The following is a 14654-nucleotide window of genomic DNA, read 5'->3' as shown; positions in this document are numbered from 1 at the left end:
GCACCCCAATCCCTTGCCCCAGCCTGGAGCCCCCTCCTGAACCCAAACTCTCTCCCAGAGCTTGCACTCCTCACTCCTGCACCCCAATCCTCTGCCCCAGGCTCAGCCTGGAGTCCCCTCCCACACTCCGAACCCCTCAGCCCCAGCCTGGTGAAAGTGGGTGAGGGTGAGGGAGAGCAATGGAGGGAGCGAGGGAATGGAGTGAGTGGGGCTTTGGCCTCAGGAAAGGGGTGCGGTGGGAAGGGACAGGGTAGATCCTGGGTTGATCTTAAATTCAAAAAGTGATCTTTAGAGTAAAAAGGTTAGAGACCCCTGGTTTAAGTATTGCAACACAGGGCGCAGCAAAGCCTATATATATTTTAAAATATGGGCCTATATTCTTACGCACTGAACATTAAATAATAATGTACATTAAAGAATAAAGCTTCTTGCAGTAAAATATCTGAAAATAAGATTATTATTTCTGTCAGTGTCTGCTCATTATGAGAAATATTGCAAAGGGAAAAAAATTAGCTGTACCCATTAATTTCTTCTTACCTAATGGGAGCTTTAGAAATGATGGAGCTTCCCTGAGGTACTGTACAGTGATGGTAACTTCATCGCCAGCATTTCGCAGTAGGTGTACCTGTCAGTGTGACAAATAACAGCTACTTTTTATCAAAAGAGAACCAGCCACAGAAAGGAAAATAGTCTGCAACAATACCTCCATCTCTCTTGTTTTGACAGAAATACAACAGTAATGTTTATCATTGGAATGAAGAATATCTTGTGGGTCAAGTCACTCCATCAAATGATAAAACCAAGTATACCCACAATTACTGAAGAAACTGAGAAAAATTAAAAGTTGAAGGACGGTTTGTGTTTACGTACAGATAGAAAAATCAACACCACTCTCTGAAAACAATTGCATATCATACGCCTGTCGTGACAGGTAAGTGGTACATTAAAGATGAAAAAATGAAATGTAGAGCACATTTTACATTTCTGTTTCCTGACTGAATTAGACTTGCAGCAGGAATTCATTTTCCTTGGCCACCCAGAGCACTTCAGCTGTGTTAACAGGATACAAGAATTGTCTTTTAAATATATACTGAGTTAAAATAATCAAAAGGTGTGTACTATAAGGCCTCTTTGCATACAATTGTTTTCTAATTCAGATATTAAACACAAGTGAAGTCTATTGTGGAGTGTAGCTGAGGCCTGGCGTGACACGAATAATTAACACACGGAGGGAGGCCTCATTTTTTGGAAGACAGAATTAGGGAAGTAAATGAATCATCAGAGTAGCACTGCTGTATGCCACATAACAATACACGAGTGCCGAAGGCTGGAGTCGAATTAATTTCTTGGGAAGTCGAGTGGGAAAAAAGTCTCAAAGGGAATCCCAGCAGTTTCTGGAAAGGATCTTCATTCCCACTCACTTTCATCTGCACCTTCCTGCTTCAAAGCACCCCCCTCGCTCCTTCTTTGATCTCACTGAGCTCCTGCTCCCCACTTAGCCTGTTTTCTGCTCAGTGAATTTCCCTCTTGGCCCCAACGCTCATGTAGATGATTTTCCCCCAATATTTGTCTCAGTGTTTTTATAATTGCAATTGTACCACAAGTTCAGCAATATTTGATGTTTTATTTAAAGCCACAGCTCCTGCAGCCAAGTGCTTACATGAGAACCTCAGTTTTCATTTAGAAAAAAGCCCTACTGGGTGTGAGGAAAAAGCTGCAAACATCGCCTGAGTGCACCCTGGAAACTCAAAACCAGAAGGAAAAGGAAAAAAATCCATTCATTCATTCTAAATCTCACAATTGCAAAGCCAGTCTCATGATTTTGGGCTATAACTCCTTTTTTCTGAAGATGTGTGGTTGGCAATATTGGTCTTCCATGCCTCCCCTGCCCCCAACATACAGGTAAAAGAGGTGCCACCTGTAATAGCAACCCCAACACCTCTCCTTTTGCTCCCCATCCTCAACAGAAATATGCAAACGTTACCCTTGATGACCGTTAACTCACCCACATCCTCCCCATTCTCCATGTATCTGTATACTCTACTATTGCATCTCTTTGGGACGCTCTTTGTTTCATCCCTTTGCATAGTGTCTAGCACCACAGGACCGTGCTCTCTGATTGGTGTCTCTATGGGCTACCACAATATAAATAAAAACAGAGAACTGACAAGTGGAAGATGGAGAACTTATGCACTGGCAGGCTAAACGACTTGTTCAAGGACACATAATATCTGAGGAAAGGCTGGGGACTGAACCTAGCTATCCTGAATTCCAAAGCAAAGCCTAGGTCACAACATCATTCTTCTATCCCAACTTCTATAAAAATTGTTCATTAAAAGCTGAGACTGAGTTGCAGCTCTGCCAGTCATGAATTGTATTATACCACATTCCTGAATAGTTCAGATAACTGATTGTTTTATGTGCAGCCTATTACACATCTGCACATATTTTAGAAACTTCAGTTGGTATAAATAACTGAATTTTTACCTTCAGCTGAAATGAGTAAAAAGGATGGTGGAGAAAGCATACTTTGGGAGTGCATCAGATCATTTATGTTGGATTTGTAAAGCATCTTTGTTCCCGGTAAGCTTTCACATTATTTTTTAGTATTTTTCAAATTCCTCAGTAACTGGATGACCACTTCTTTCTTAATTAACACTGATTGAAATAATTCTTAAAACCCCTATTTTGACCTTTTTGCAAATCCATCAAAACCAAGATTTTTTTCTCTTTACAACAGTACCATTTGTACAGTTAAGTGTCTGACCCATTCTGCTATGCCTGTACAGAATTGTTCTGAAAGATAAATCCAGTACTGGCAAAGGAGTACTTTCCATTCAGGTCACAAAATAAAAGCAAAAAAAAAAGGAGGGCAGCTCAGATCTTCGGTAAATGGAAAATCAATATTAATCCATCCTTCCCGCACGTAAGGGTCTGAGCAGAAAGAAAAGTGAGTGATCTCAAGTAACACTTTACGTTGAAAAATTAGTATTGTGCCTTGTAGCTTTAGATCAGCTCCTTTGAATGAAGAGGTGGGAAACTCATGGGGACCTACAATACATGATGTCTTGGCTTTTAGTTTTAACAAACCCTGTCTTACACTCTAGATTCTTATGTAGCCTTCATCACTGATCTAAGTGCATCACAGTTATTAATGCATTTCATGCTCACAACATCCCTGTGAGGTAGGGAAGTATTATGCTTCATTTTACAGAAACTGAGGCTCAGAGTAGATTAAGTGACTTACCTGAAGTCACCCAGGATCTCTGTGATTGATCAAGGACCTGAATCCAGATCTCCTAGACCCCCTTCCAGTGTCCTATTTACTATACCATCTTTCCTCCTAACATACTATACGTATTATTTGATTAATGATTAATTTTAGCAAAATTTGGGATTTTAGCAAGTTCTGTTTTGAAGAACATCATTGATAAATTGGATGACATCTAAAAAATGCAGAGGATTCATTTTATAGGCCTTTACTCAACCCTCCGATTCACATTGCTAGAACAGTCTATTTTAGCTTTGCAACAGGGCAGTCATAAACAGTGTGTACATAAAGCAGTCTATGTGATGAAAAATGCTCATGATAAAGGTTGAGGAAACAGTTGGTAAAGTCTTGTATATGTTTAAATGAGTCAGTATTTACTTTTTTTAATCATTCACAGGGTGATGAACGTGGCTTCCTGAACTCCATTAATATACACATTAGGATGTGAAATGAATTGATGTACTCTTTCGAGGCCATTCATATCAGCTAATCACTTTGTGCTATTTATGCTAATCTGCATGTTAATGAAGCCTTCAAAGCAACATCCAATGCTTTTAAATTTGAAAAATAGATTTCTTAACTAGAAAGAGTAAATCAAGATCCTGCCACTCTCCAAAGATGGAATGTCTTTGACTCATTAACCAAGAGGGTATAATTTGGGTGTCTTATTAGGGTGTCTTTAAAGTCAAAAACAACTAATTACATTATTCTAGTTAAAATATTGTAACTAATTAAGAAAGTTTCAATATTTTAAACCAACTGATATAATTTAGTCCCTTAGTCATTATATAACAGAAAAATATGTGAAATTCCTCAAATGTTCCTTTCATATATGTGGACTTTGACATGACTTGTGTGTCTCAGAATTAAAGAGACAAATTCAATCAGATCCTTTGGAAGGAAGTGCAGACCCACACAAAGGGTTCATTTCTGCAGAAAGTCAGTCAGGGAGTTGTGGAGGCGCAAGGTATCTACAACATCCTCTTTTCTTTGTCAGATATGTTCATGTCATACTCTCTGTTAATCTAGTATTTCAACTAACCATGGGAGAAACCAATTCTGACAAAATGGACTGAGACTGCAATAGGAGATATAGACATAAACACTGAGATAAATGGCCCCTTTTGGGGCCTCAGTCCAAGACGGCACCTAAAATAATCATTTTCAATATCTGCAGAGAAGTCTGACATTCTGTATGGCAGAAAAATGCCTGCAAGAGACACAGAAAGAGAGAGACAACCACACTAAACATACCTGGCATGCATATTGCTGTGAACGTCAAAAGAAACACCTATATTAGCACAATATGTATATGCAACAAAAGACTGGTGAAAAACACTGTTGTGAAACACTATGGTACAATGGAACTTATTGAACTCAAACAAATGGCATTGGTTTCTCTTTAAAAACCACCTGAAGAGTTAGCATGGCCAACTGACTTTCCCCTGCCAGGAAAAAAAAAACCAACAACATAGTTGACATAGGCAACTTCAACAGTCAACACCATCTGGGGATATTCCAACAATGACAATAATGGTGAAATAGTTGAAAAGCAAGAAGCAACAAACAACTTGAGTTTGCTCTATGATTTCCAGGATAAATATACTTTCCAAAGTGCACAATGGAACAAGAGGAACAATTCTGACCTCGTCTTTGTCATCTCTGAAAGTTCAGAAAGGAAGTCATGGCAACAGTCCTAAAAATCACAACATTGACCAGTGCAAGTGACAACAGAGGCTGCAGTACAACCCAAGAAAACAAAGTACCCACTGAGACTGACTGGGAAGGCTTTACAGCTGAATTGGATGGATCCATCTGTCATATTACTCTGATACACATGCACTATGGAGAGTTTTTCTCCATGGTGTGGAAGACTGCCCAACAGCAAGTTCTAGGAGATGCTGGATGCTATATATGCCCGGACTTTCAGAACAAACAAGTGAACAGTGTTAAAAATATGTCAAATTGTTTGACTTACATCCCTTCAGCGAAGAAACCATTGTGCTCGGGATAATGCTTATAAGAGCAATCCAAAAGGAGCATGCGTCTGACAAAGTGGGTATTCACCCACAAAAGCTTATGCTCCAATACTTGTGTTAGTCTATAAGGTGCCACAGGACTCTTTGACGCTTTTTACAGATCCAAACTAACACTGCTACCCCTTGTTTGGATATAGATATTCAGGCCTGTCTGCAAAGGCCTGTACTTTAAGAATTTAGGTGTATTCTTATCACTTAGCTAGTTATAGAGGTATAAAAGAAAAAATCAAAGATCACTGTCTGTGTTATGGCCTTCTCTTACTGTGACAGGCTAAGGCCTTCAGCTAACATGTAGTTAGGCAGCCATAAGCTGGGAAGTGTATGGTCACATCCTCACATTCCAAACTAGTCACATTGAAATAAGGTGCTATTGGGCTATTAGGAATACAATCCTGTCCTGATATTCCTATCTCCTCCAGAGAAAGGGAAGAGCCTAGAAGATGTAAAAGGAAACTTAGTTTGATACCATCCTGTCTGGCAAGAACTCACTTATCAATAGACACAGCTGGAAAATCCTTATGTCTGTATAGATGTAGTTGTGAAATCCTCACTTCTGTATTGTTTTGTATGTTTATTTGCATGGTTTCTGTCTGGTTCTGTGATTGTTTCTGTCTGCTGTATAATTTTGTTGGGTGTAAACCAATGAAGGTGGTGGAATATAATTGGTTAAATAACCATATTACAATATGTTAGGATTGGTTGGTTAAATTTCAGTAAAATGATTGGTTAAGGTATAGCTAAGCAAAACTCAGTTTTTACTATATAGTCTGTAGTCAATCAGGAAGAGGGGAGGAAATGGGAACAGGGACTAGTGATGAGGGAATTGGGATCATGTTTTACTAAGGGGGGGAAATGGGAACAGGGGATGGGAACAAGAGCAGGGACATAGGCAAGGCTCTGTGGTGTCAGAGCTGGGAAGGGGGACACTAAGGAAGAAAACTAGAATCATGCTTGCTGGACGTTCACCCCAATAAACATAGAATTGTTTGCGCCTTTGGACTTCGGGTATTGTTGCTCTCTGTTCATGTGAGAAGGACCACAGAAGTGACAGGGTGAAGGAATAAGCCCCCTAACATCCCTCTGATCCCAAAAGGAGCAGTGCGACTACTGGAGGGAGCTGACTGAAACAACAAATGTCTGCTATAATAGTAAAACACATGGGCCAACATTTGCAAGCTGAACACTAATAGATAACCATCAATGTGTATCAGTACAGTCTCTTCCAACCAAGTTGCACACCAATTCATTCTAAATGGTAAAACAGTCCACGAAGCAAAGCACAAAATGAAACAGTTTAAGCAGGAACTTCTCAGAGACAGTGAAGTCTGCAATGAGTGCCTCAACATTAAGGCGTTGACAATAGCTATGAAAACACTTACATGAAGAAAGACAGCCAGACTCAATGGATATAATGAACTATTACTGTACTTTGAGATGACAGCAAAGAAGAGGCTACTTGATTTTTTGAATTCTTGCATGGAGACAATGCAGATACTCAAGCTGTGGGAACAGGCTAACATGGTTGCACCACTCAACCATGTAAAGACTAATTCTGCAAAGAGATACTGACCAATACGCTTACTCTGCTCAACCTACAAGCTATACAAGCAGATTATAATGGGTAGAACAGCACCAACAATGGAAAGCCAGCTGTTTGATAACTAAAGCAGTTTCCGCCCAGGGCTTTCATGCTGTGGTCAAGTTGCAAACCTATCTCAATACATTAAAGTTGGCTTTGAAACTTGCAAAATGAGAGTGGCTGTTTGTGTTGACCTGTCTGCTACTTATGACACTATGAGACAGCATACACTTCTAAGGAAACTGGCAAGAATTTTGAGACATAACAAGATGGAAAAAATTTTAAAGGAGAGAGTGGTTACGGACCTTGAGGCCGATGGCAACTGGGACAAATTACAGCATGGTTTTACGAAAGGTAGATCGTGCCAAACCAACCTGATCTCCTTCTTTGAGAAAGTAACAGAGTTTTTAGACAAGGGAAATGCGGTGGATCTAATATATCTTGATTTCAGTAAGGCGTTTGATACGGTACCGCATGAGGAATTACTGGTTAAATTAGAAAAGATGGGGATCGAAATGAAAATCCAGAGGTGGATAAGGAGCTGGTTAAAGGGGAGACTGCAGAGGGTCGTATTGAAGGGTTAGCTGTCGGGTTGGAGGAGGGTTACCAGTGGAGTTCCTCAAGGTTCGGTTTTGGGTCCGATTTTATTTAATCTATTTATCGCTGACCTCGGAACCAAAAGTAGGAGTGGGCTGATAAAGTTTGCGGATGACACCAAGTTGGGAGGTATTGCCAATTCGGAAAAGGATCGGGATATCCTCCAGGGAGATTTGGATGACCTTGTAAACTGGAGTATTAGTAACAGGATGAAATTCAATAATGAGAAGTGTAAGGTTATGCATTTAGGGATGACTAACAAGAATTTTAGTTTAAGCTGGGGATGCACCAGTTGGAAGTAACGGAGGAGGAGAAGGACCTAGGAGTCCTGGTTGATCGTAGGATGACTATGAGTAGGCAATGTGATGTGGCCGTTAAAAAAGCTAATGCGGTCTTGGGATGCATTAGGCGAGGTATTTCTAGTAGAGATAAGGAGGTGCTAGTCCTGTTATATAAGGCGTTGGTGAGACCTCATTTGGAGTATTGTGTGCAGTTTTGGTCTCCCATGTTTAAGAAGGATGAATTCAAACTGGAACGGGTACAAAGAAGGGCCACTAGAATGATCCGAGGAATGGAAAGCCTGTCGTATGAAAGGAGACTTGAGGAGCTCGGTTTGTTTTCCTTAACCAAAAGAAGGATAAGAGGAGATATGATTGCACTCTTTAAATATATCAGAGGGATAAATACCAGGGAAGGAGAGGAATTATTTCAGCTCAGTGCTAATGTGGACACGAGGACAAACGGATATAAATTGTCAGTCAGGAAATTTAGGCTTGAAATTAGACGAAGGTTTCTAACCATCAGCGGAGTGCAATTCTGGAACAGCCTACCGAGGGAAACAGTGGGGGCGAAGGACCTCCATGACTTTAAGATTAAGCTGGATAAGTTTATGGAGGGGATGGTATGATAGGATAACGGGTTTAGTCAATAGGTCAATAACGTGCCACACTGGTAATTAGTACAAAGGGTCAATGTTGGGATATTGTTAGCCTTTTCCAGAGGGTCTGGCTGGAGAGTCTTGCCCACATGCTCGGGGTTCAGCTGATCGCCATATTTGGGGTCGGGAAGGAATTTTCCTCCAGGGTAGATTGGCAGTGGCCCTGGAGGTTTTTCGCCTTCCTCCGAAGCATGGGGCAGGGGTCGCTTGCTGGTGGATTATCTGCTACTTGAAGTCTTTAAATCATGATTTGGAGCATTCAACAGCAGAGTCAAGGGAGTGAATTAGTTCAGGAGTGGGTAGATCGGCTTATGTGGCCTGCATCTTGCTGGAGGTCAGACTAGATGATCATAATGGTCCCTTCTGATCTTGAATTCTATGATTCTATGATTAAGATGGTCCAGGTCTTCTACACCCTGCTCAAGAATTGACATTTCTTTGTCAATATGGATGATCAGTAAAATTGATGGTATACTCAACAGAATACACAATAGAACCTCAAACTTAGAGATACCTTGGGAATGGAGGTTGTTTGTAACTCTGAAATGTTCAGTAACTCTGAACAAGATGTTCTGGGAGCAGAGGGGTTGGAGCTGCAGCTGCAAGGTGGGGTGGTGTCAGGGCTTCGGGTAGGGTGGGGGAGAGGGTTCTAACCCTCAAGGTACCAGGGCTCGGGGGGGAGGGTCAGAGCTTTAGATCTGGGTGGAGCGCTGGGGCTCAGGGCTTCAGCTCTGTGCCTCTGCTGCTAGTTTCAGCCTCGTGAGGGGCGCCAGGACTCAGGGCTTCAGCCCCACGGGTAACAAAAATTGGTTATTGTAGCAAGCTTCACCATCATGCCTGTCACTCCCACCATATCCTGGGACCACAGACCTTCATCACTCCACTCCTGAGGGCTGTCCTGACCAGATCAGGCCACAGAGAGGGACCCATATGACATCATAACCTCTACCAGCTCCAGCTGAATCTTAAACCCCACCTGGGATGAAATAGGATCAGACTACTGTAAATAACAATGGTTATTTGAGAAATAGGGAGTGGGTGATTATTTTAGTCTGACGCTGTCACAAGAGATCACTGGACATTTGCAAAGAGGAAAATAATGCAGAGTTTTTAAAAACAAAACTGATGACTGATTTTGGTAAAATTCAAATACTTCCTTTGTTTCATTGCTATCATTAGCCAAAACAGTGAATCATGCCATGGAGTTACAGGCTCGCAGGATGAAATCTACCCACTTCTTTTTTGTTTTGTTTTTTTAATAACAATCACATTTCCCCCCACCCCCAACTTTACATCCTCCTGTTCTCGCTGCCTGTAGCCAAGAGTGATCCATACCACATAGCCTGGTGGCAAGAGCAGGGAACCCAGAAGCTTTAGTCAAAGATGTCACCCACTTGCGTGTGACTTTGAGCAACACAAAACCTTGCTGTGTCTCAATTTCTCTTATCTATAAATGGGATCTATTGTTGACACGCTGGACTCACAGGGTTGCTGTAAGATTCAGTTAATATTTGTGCCCTACTCTGAAATTCTAAAGTTATAAAAGTATTTGCTTTTACTATAATAAATATGAAATGCCATCTGATCAGCCCCGCCTAATGCACCTTAAAATAACCACATGCCTGAAGAGCTTGGGAAACCACAATCCCACAGAAAAATAATTCTTTAATTTTTTTTTATTAATCTGGTCAAATTTCCATATCCACATATACTAAACCTCAGCAAGGGGTGGGATTACTTTTATCAATATTAAGTAAATCAAATACACTAGGCAAATAGATTCTTGGCTATGCACGTGGAACGTGACGTCCACGTTACAGTGTGGAGGTGAGGTGCAAAAGGTGGGTAAAACTGCCCTACACACTCCCATGATTCTGAGCTAGTTTTGCATTGGTCTAGCACTTGTGTAAATTAGAGTAGCCTGAATGATTTTCTATGTTATGTCAGCTGCCAAAGGGTGCAAGGAGTGGAAATGGAAGCCGACGATTGCAAGGGCATAGGAAAACCTGGCCATACCCTTTTTCCTCTGGCCAGACATCCAATGACATCCAATGACACTGAAGGTGGGATTTAGTGTAGGAGCCTGTATAGCAGTTCTCTGCTACTGGAGCATCCTGCTGCTCTGCAGTGAAACTTGGTGGAACCAATTACACTAGCTCTATGGCTAGATTCTGTCAGTGCAAACTGGCTGTATTGCACCTGAGAACCTGACTCCTTGTATCTCTGTTGCCTGCTAGCAGTTAATAATGTTAAATATCTATAAAACACTGCTGCACTTCCACACATTCAGCTGGTGGATTTTGTGTTTTGCACCATCAACAGATGTAGTTTGGCCAACTCTTATGCTAAGAAATGTTATAATTTACCTTAGTGTCTTATTGATCAACCCACTAGATTATGTGCACAGTGTAGGCTATTACGTTCTCTGTTGATGGCCAAATATATTCTCATTCTCCCTCAAACCTTCAATTTTACTTCTGGACTAAGCTGGAGACAAACATATACCTTTTCATAATGAGCACAATAACACAGCTGAAAACTGCTGGTGATATGTATAATGTCTGGTAAAACTCCTATTTACTATAGCATGACATTCTGTTCATATATCTAGTCAGCAGTTGCAAATAGGAACCCTCTGTTATTTAGTCCTCCATCACCAGTGGTATGTAGAGCCTTTTAGAGATGTTAACAGTTCAAGTGTGTCCGAGATTAAAGTATGTCAGAAAGGTGTTATCATCTGACTGTTGCTTGATGCCCAGAGGGAAATGAGTTAGTTTCAACCCATTACCTAGTGGTCAGGTAGTCATATCACAAAAAAAAAATCATTATACTTGATACCTTTGTTAGTAGACTCCCCACAATAGTCAGGCATGTCTTAAAAAGACAGTTTGTGCTTAGGAAAATATTTCTGCTTTCTGACTTCTTCCATATTGTAGGAGTCAACAACTAGTAATATCTCCATGCTGTAAGACTGACCATACACAAATAAGTCTTTTTGTTCTGAAGAATCTCTCTTAATATGCCAGTAAACAACTAAAAATGCCTTTTATTTTACTTACCTGTTGAGTACTTTATTAAGATATTGGATTGAACCTCCCTGTCTCTTTACACCATCTTCTTATCCATGCACTGAGACCCCAATGTAGCTGGCCCTGTATATGGAACCAGAATCATTTCAGAGAAAGCTACCACAGAGGCTCTCTATAATCATCTAACTTGAGCTTCCAGCACCTCTCCTTTACACCCTCCTACTTCTTTGGTATCACAGACTCCATCATTAGGAATTTGTCTAGATGTCTCAAGAGAGTCACCACCTTCAAATGCAGTTGGCAAGTCACGTGGTCATCACATATCAGTCTATGAATATTTCTAATGATTGAACCCCTTTCACCACAGCCTATGTTTCACATGTTACCCACATTTCTTGGCAGGACCTTTTCATTGTGTAAGGAATGATCAACCTTCTCTACCTCTGTTAGAAGGTGTGTTCCATGTTCTACCTTGGTCTCCTCCTAGTATGAGATGTAGATTGGGGAAGTCAGTTTTGTGGTAGATGTGAACAATGAGGTCCTTATCTTCTGCCTTTACAAATAATTCCACCTCTCTGCTCTTTCATTTCAATAATGCCATGCTGTAACATGGCCTCTGAAGGCCATAGGTTGCTTGCAAAGTATGCACATATATGCCACAAAGTAAATAGTCACACATTCTGCACTCCATGAAATAGAGCCAGGTAGCCTCAGACCTGACTTGTTTATTGCTGGTGTTCTGTCTCAACTGATTCTATTAGAGTTCCCGATTTGATTGTGTATTAGGTTATTATTTAGTTCAATATAGCCTCAAAGACCTCATTATGTCTGGCACTGTGCAAGCAGAGGCAGTCTCTGTTCCAAAGAGTTTACAGTCTAAAGAGACAAGACAGAAAAAGATAATGATACCACACTCTGCTGTTACTGATATCATCCTTAGGTAATGGTAAAGATCTCTCCTCTCTGTATCAGCTTCTAAAATATAAAGTCCTTTAGTGCTGACTAATCACTGAGCTGATTAGCCTCTGACATGTAAAAGTTCCATTTATTTTTGGCTATAAATCAGCAGAGAATTGTGACTTCAGTAAAGATGCTGTTAACAACAGATTCTAAAGGGAAATAACTTACTCTCAGAAGCAAGGTGTGACTCTAACCATAGGAAGGGCTAGCAGTAATTATACAGTTTAAAAGCAGAAAGATAAACCATACTGAGAACAAATAACTTTTATATTAGTTTAGTTTAATCTTTTTAACAAAATGGAATACACAGAAAGTTATTTTTTCCCTCCATGTTCAGTAGGAACTAATACAGACTATTCAGTAATGCGCTGTGGGCCCCATACAGTGTCCTTACCTAAAAATAGCACTTGCATTATTGCATACCACTACAAGTAAGCAATGCAATAAAATGGAGTTCTCTGCACTCTGAATCAGCCTGTAGCCAATTATTTAATAATTGTATGGAGAGATTTATTGTTGTGGTTAATTATAATTAATGTGTGATGGATAGGTTTAAGAAGGATAGTATTATAGGAGTATAAGGCTGATAAGTGGTATCAATTAAGGCCACAAACCAGATGCGCAGCTGCCTAGCCCTTGTGTCAGAGAGGTGTAGGGGGAAGGTAGGAAAATCATTCTGGTGGCTGGAGTGATCAATTCCCTTGCACATGACACACAAATCCAATCAGAGAAAACCACTGGAGAAAAATCCCAGGCAGGTAGTCTTCACCAAGACAGCTCACCCCGGGACTACCTCTCTGCTCAGAGGCTAGAGTAAATTGTTGAGTTGACTGGATTAGCTGCACAGAATACAATGTATGGATGTGGGAGGTGGAGTAACTGGCCTGGATTCACCCAGTTGCCCCCTGTGGCCTGACACTTTCCCTCCTGTTCAACCTACTCATGCAAATTTGCTACACAAGCTAAGCACAGCTTTGGTTCCTAATAATTCCTGCAAAACAGGTTTTTGACCTGGATCTATGGCAGAATAGCTCTAGCATGAGCCACTCTGCATCAGCCATTGCCATATATATATTACTGCCAGATTAGTAAGAATCTATGCAGCTGTTACATTTAAATAAACTGTGCTGAACTACAAGAAATAGTTAATAAATATATTTATCCCACGTATCACTTTGAATAATTCCCCCTACCACATTATCAAAATAAAAACTTATTGGATTGTTCACAAATTTAAATTAAAGGAACTAAATTCTCTTCAATAGCTCTTTCCTTCCATTTCTGCCCTTAAATATTTTAAAGTGCACTTTACCTTCTTCAGCCACAAGACTCGCTTATTTCGTTTAAATAAATAACAGTGCTTTTCACTGTTCTCACCATCAGGAGCAACATACAGAAAGAACAAACAGGTATTCTGTGACTTTTCAAACTGCTGTCTGAGTATGATATTGAACCTACACATTATTGTGTTCCACTCTGAATTTATACTTGCACACATTTCTGTGTGAAGAAAGAACCATCCATATATGCTGGATAGGCAAAAAAATCTAAGCCCATTTCAGTTCCTTTATGAAGCAACGGAACTTTTTTTTTAAATTGCTCATGGCTAGCTATCAAATGTAGCCTGAAGCACCCATCCATGGGACTATAATTTTGCCATGCTTCAGAAACTCCAGGGCCTTCAGAAACCAGCATGACTTATCTTTGTGGGATAAGCTAAGGTGTTAGGTCACTTTCACCTCATATCAATGGTGCGTTAAGTGAGCCAGATTTAACAGCCTCATGGGAAGTTATTCGTGAATTAAGCAATATATTATATCTATCAGATGTTCCAATACACTACTTGTAAAGAAAAGAGCATTTTGTTGACATGTCACAAATACACACAATTTAGAATTATTAGGGTAAATAAGGACAAAATCACCAGGAAACAAGGCAAACTTCCTAACTAGAAAACTTCTAATATACTTAGTTACTTTGAAAGAACATGAACAACGGTATCTGATTGTCATTCTCCCCTCAAATCCATAGGTAGAGCTCCCACTGAAGTTGATGGGAGTTCTGTGTTTATCTACAGGGGAAATAATGGCCCTTTGTAAACAAGCAAAAATTTCGTTACTGAACTCAGCTTATTTACGTTTATATAAATTGGAGCATCTGGTACCCAGAGGTCCACTAGATTATTCATATTCTTCAGATATATTAGAACCCTTCCCAAGTGACAGTTAAATGACTATGTTAG

The 14654-nt window shown here is 40.4% G+C and overlaps 1 protein-coding gene across 4 annotated transcripts in view; it reads right to left on the bottom strand.

Annotated features, from left to right (window-relative positions):
* SNTG2 (syntrophin gamma 2) overlaps positions 1–14654 on the bottom strand; it is a 479465-nt gene that overhangs the window by 156086 nt on the left and 308725 nt on the right. For all 4 annotated transcript variants that reach the window (XM_039528153.1, XM_039528152.1, XM_039528151.1 and 1 more), the window contains exon 7: positions 538–625. In XM_039528153.1, the coding sequence (XP_039384087.1) occupies positions 538–625 (88 nt within the window). The remainder of the gene's footprint in view (positions 1–537; positions 626–14654) is intronic.

Source organism: Mauremys reevesii, linkage group 3 (assembly GCF_016161935.1).
Source record: "Mauremys reevesii isolate NIE-2019 linkage group 3, ASM1616193v1, whole genome shotgun sequence".
In the NCBI taxonomy this organism is placed as follows: Eukaryota; Metazoa; Chordata; order Testudines; family Geoemydidae; genus Mauremys; species Mauremys reevesii.
This window is presented reverse-complemented; position numbering and strand designations above follow the sequence as displayed.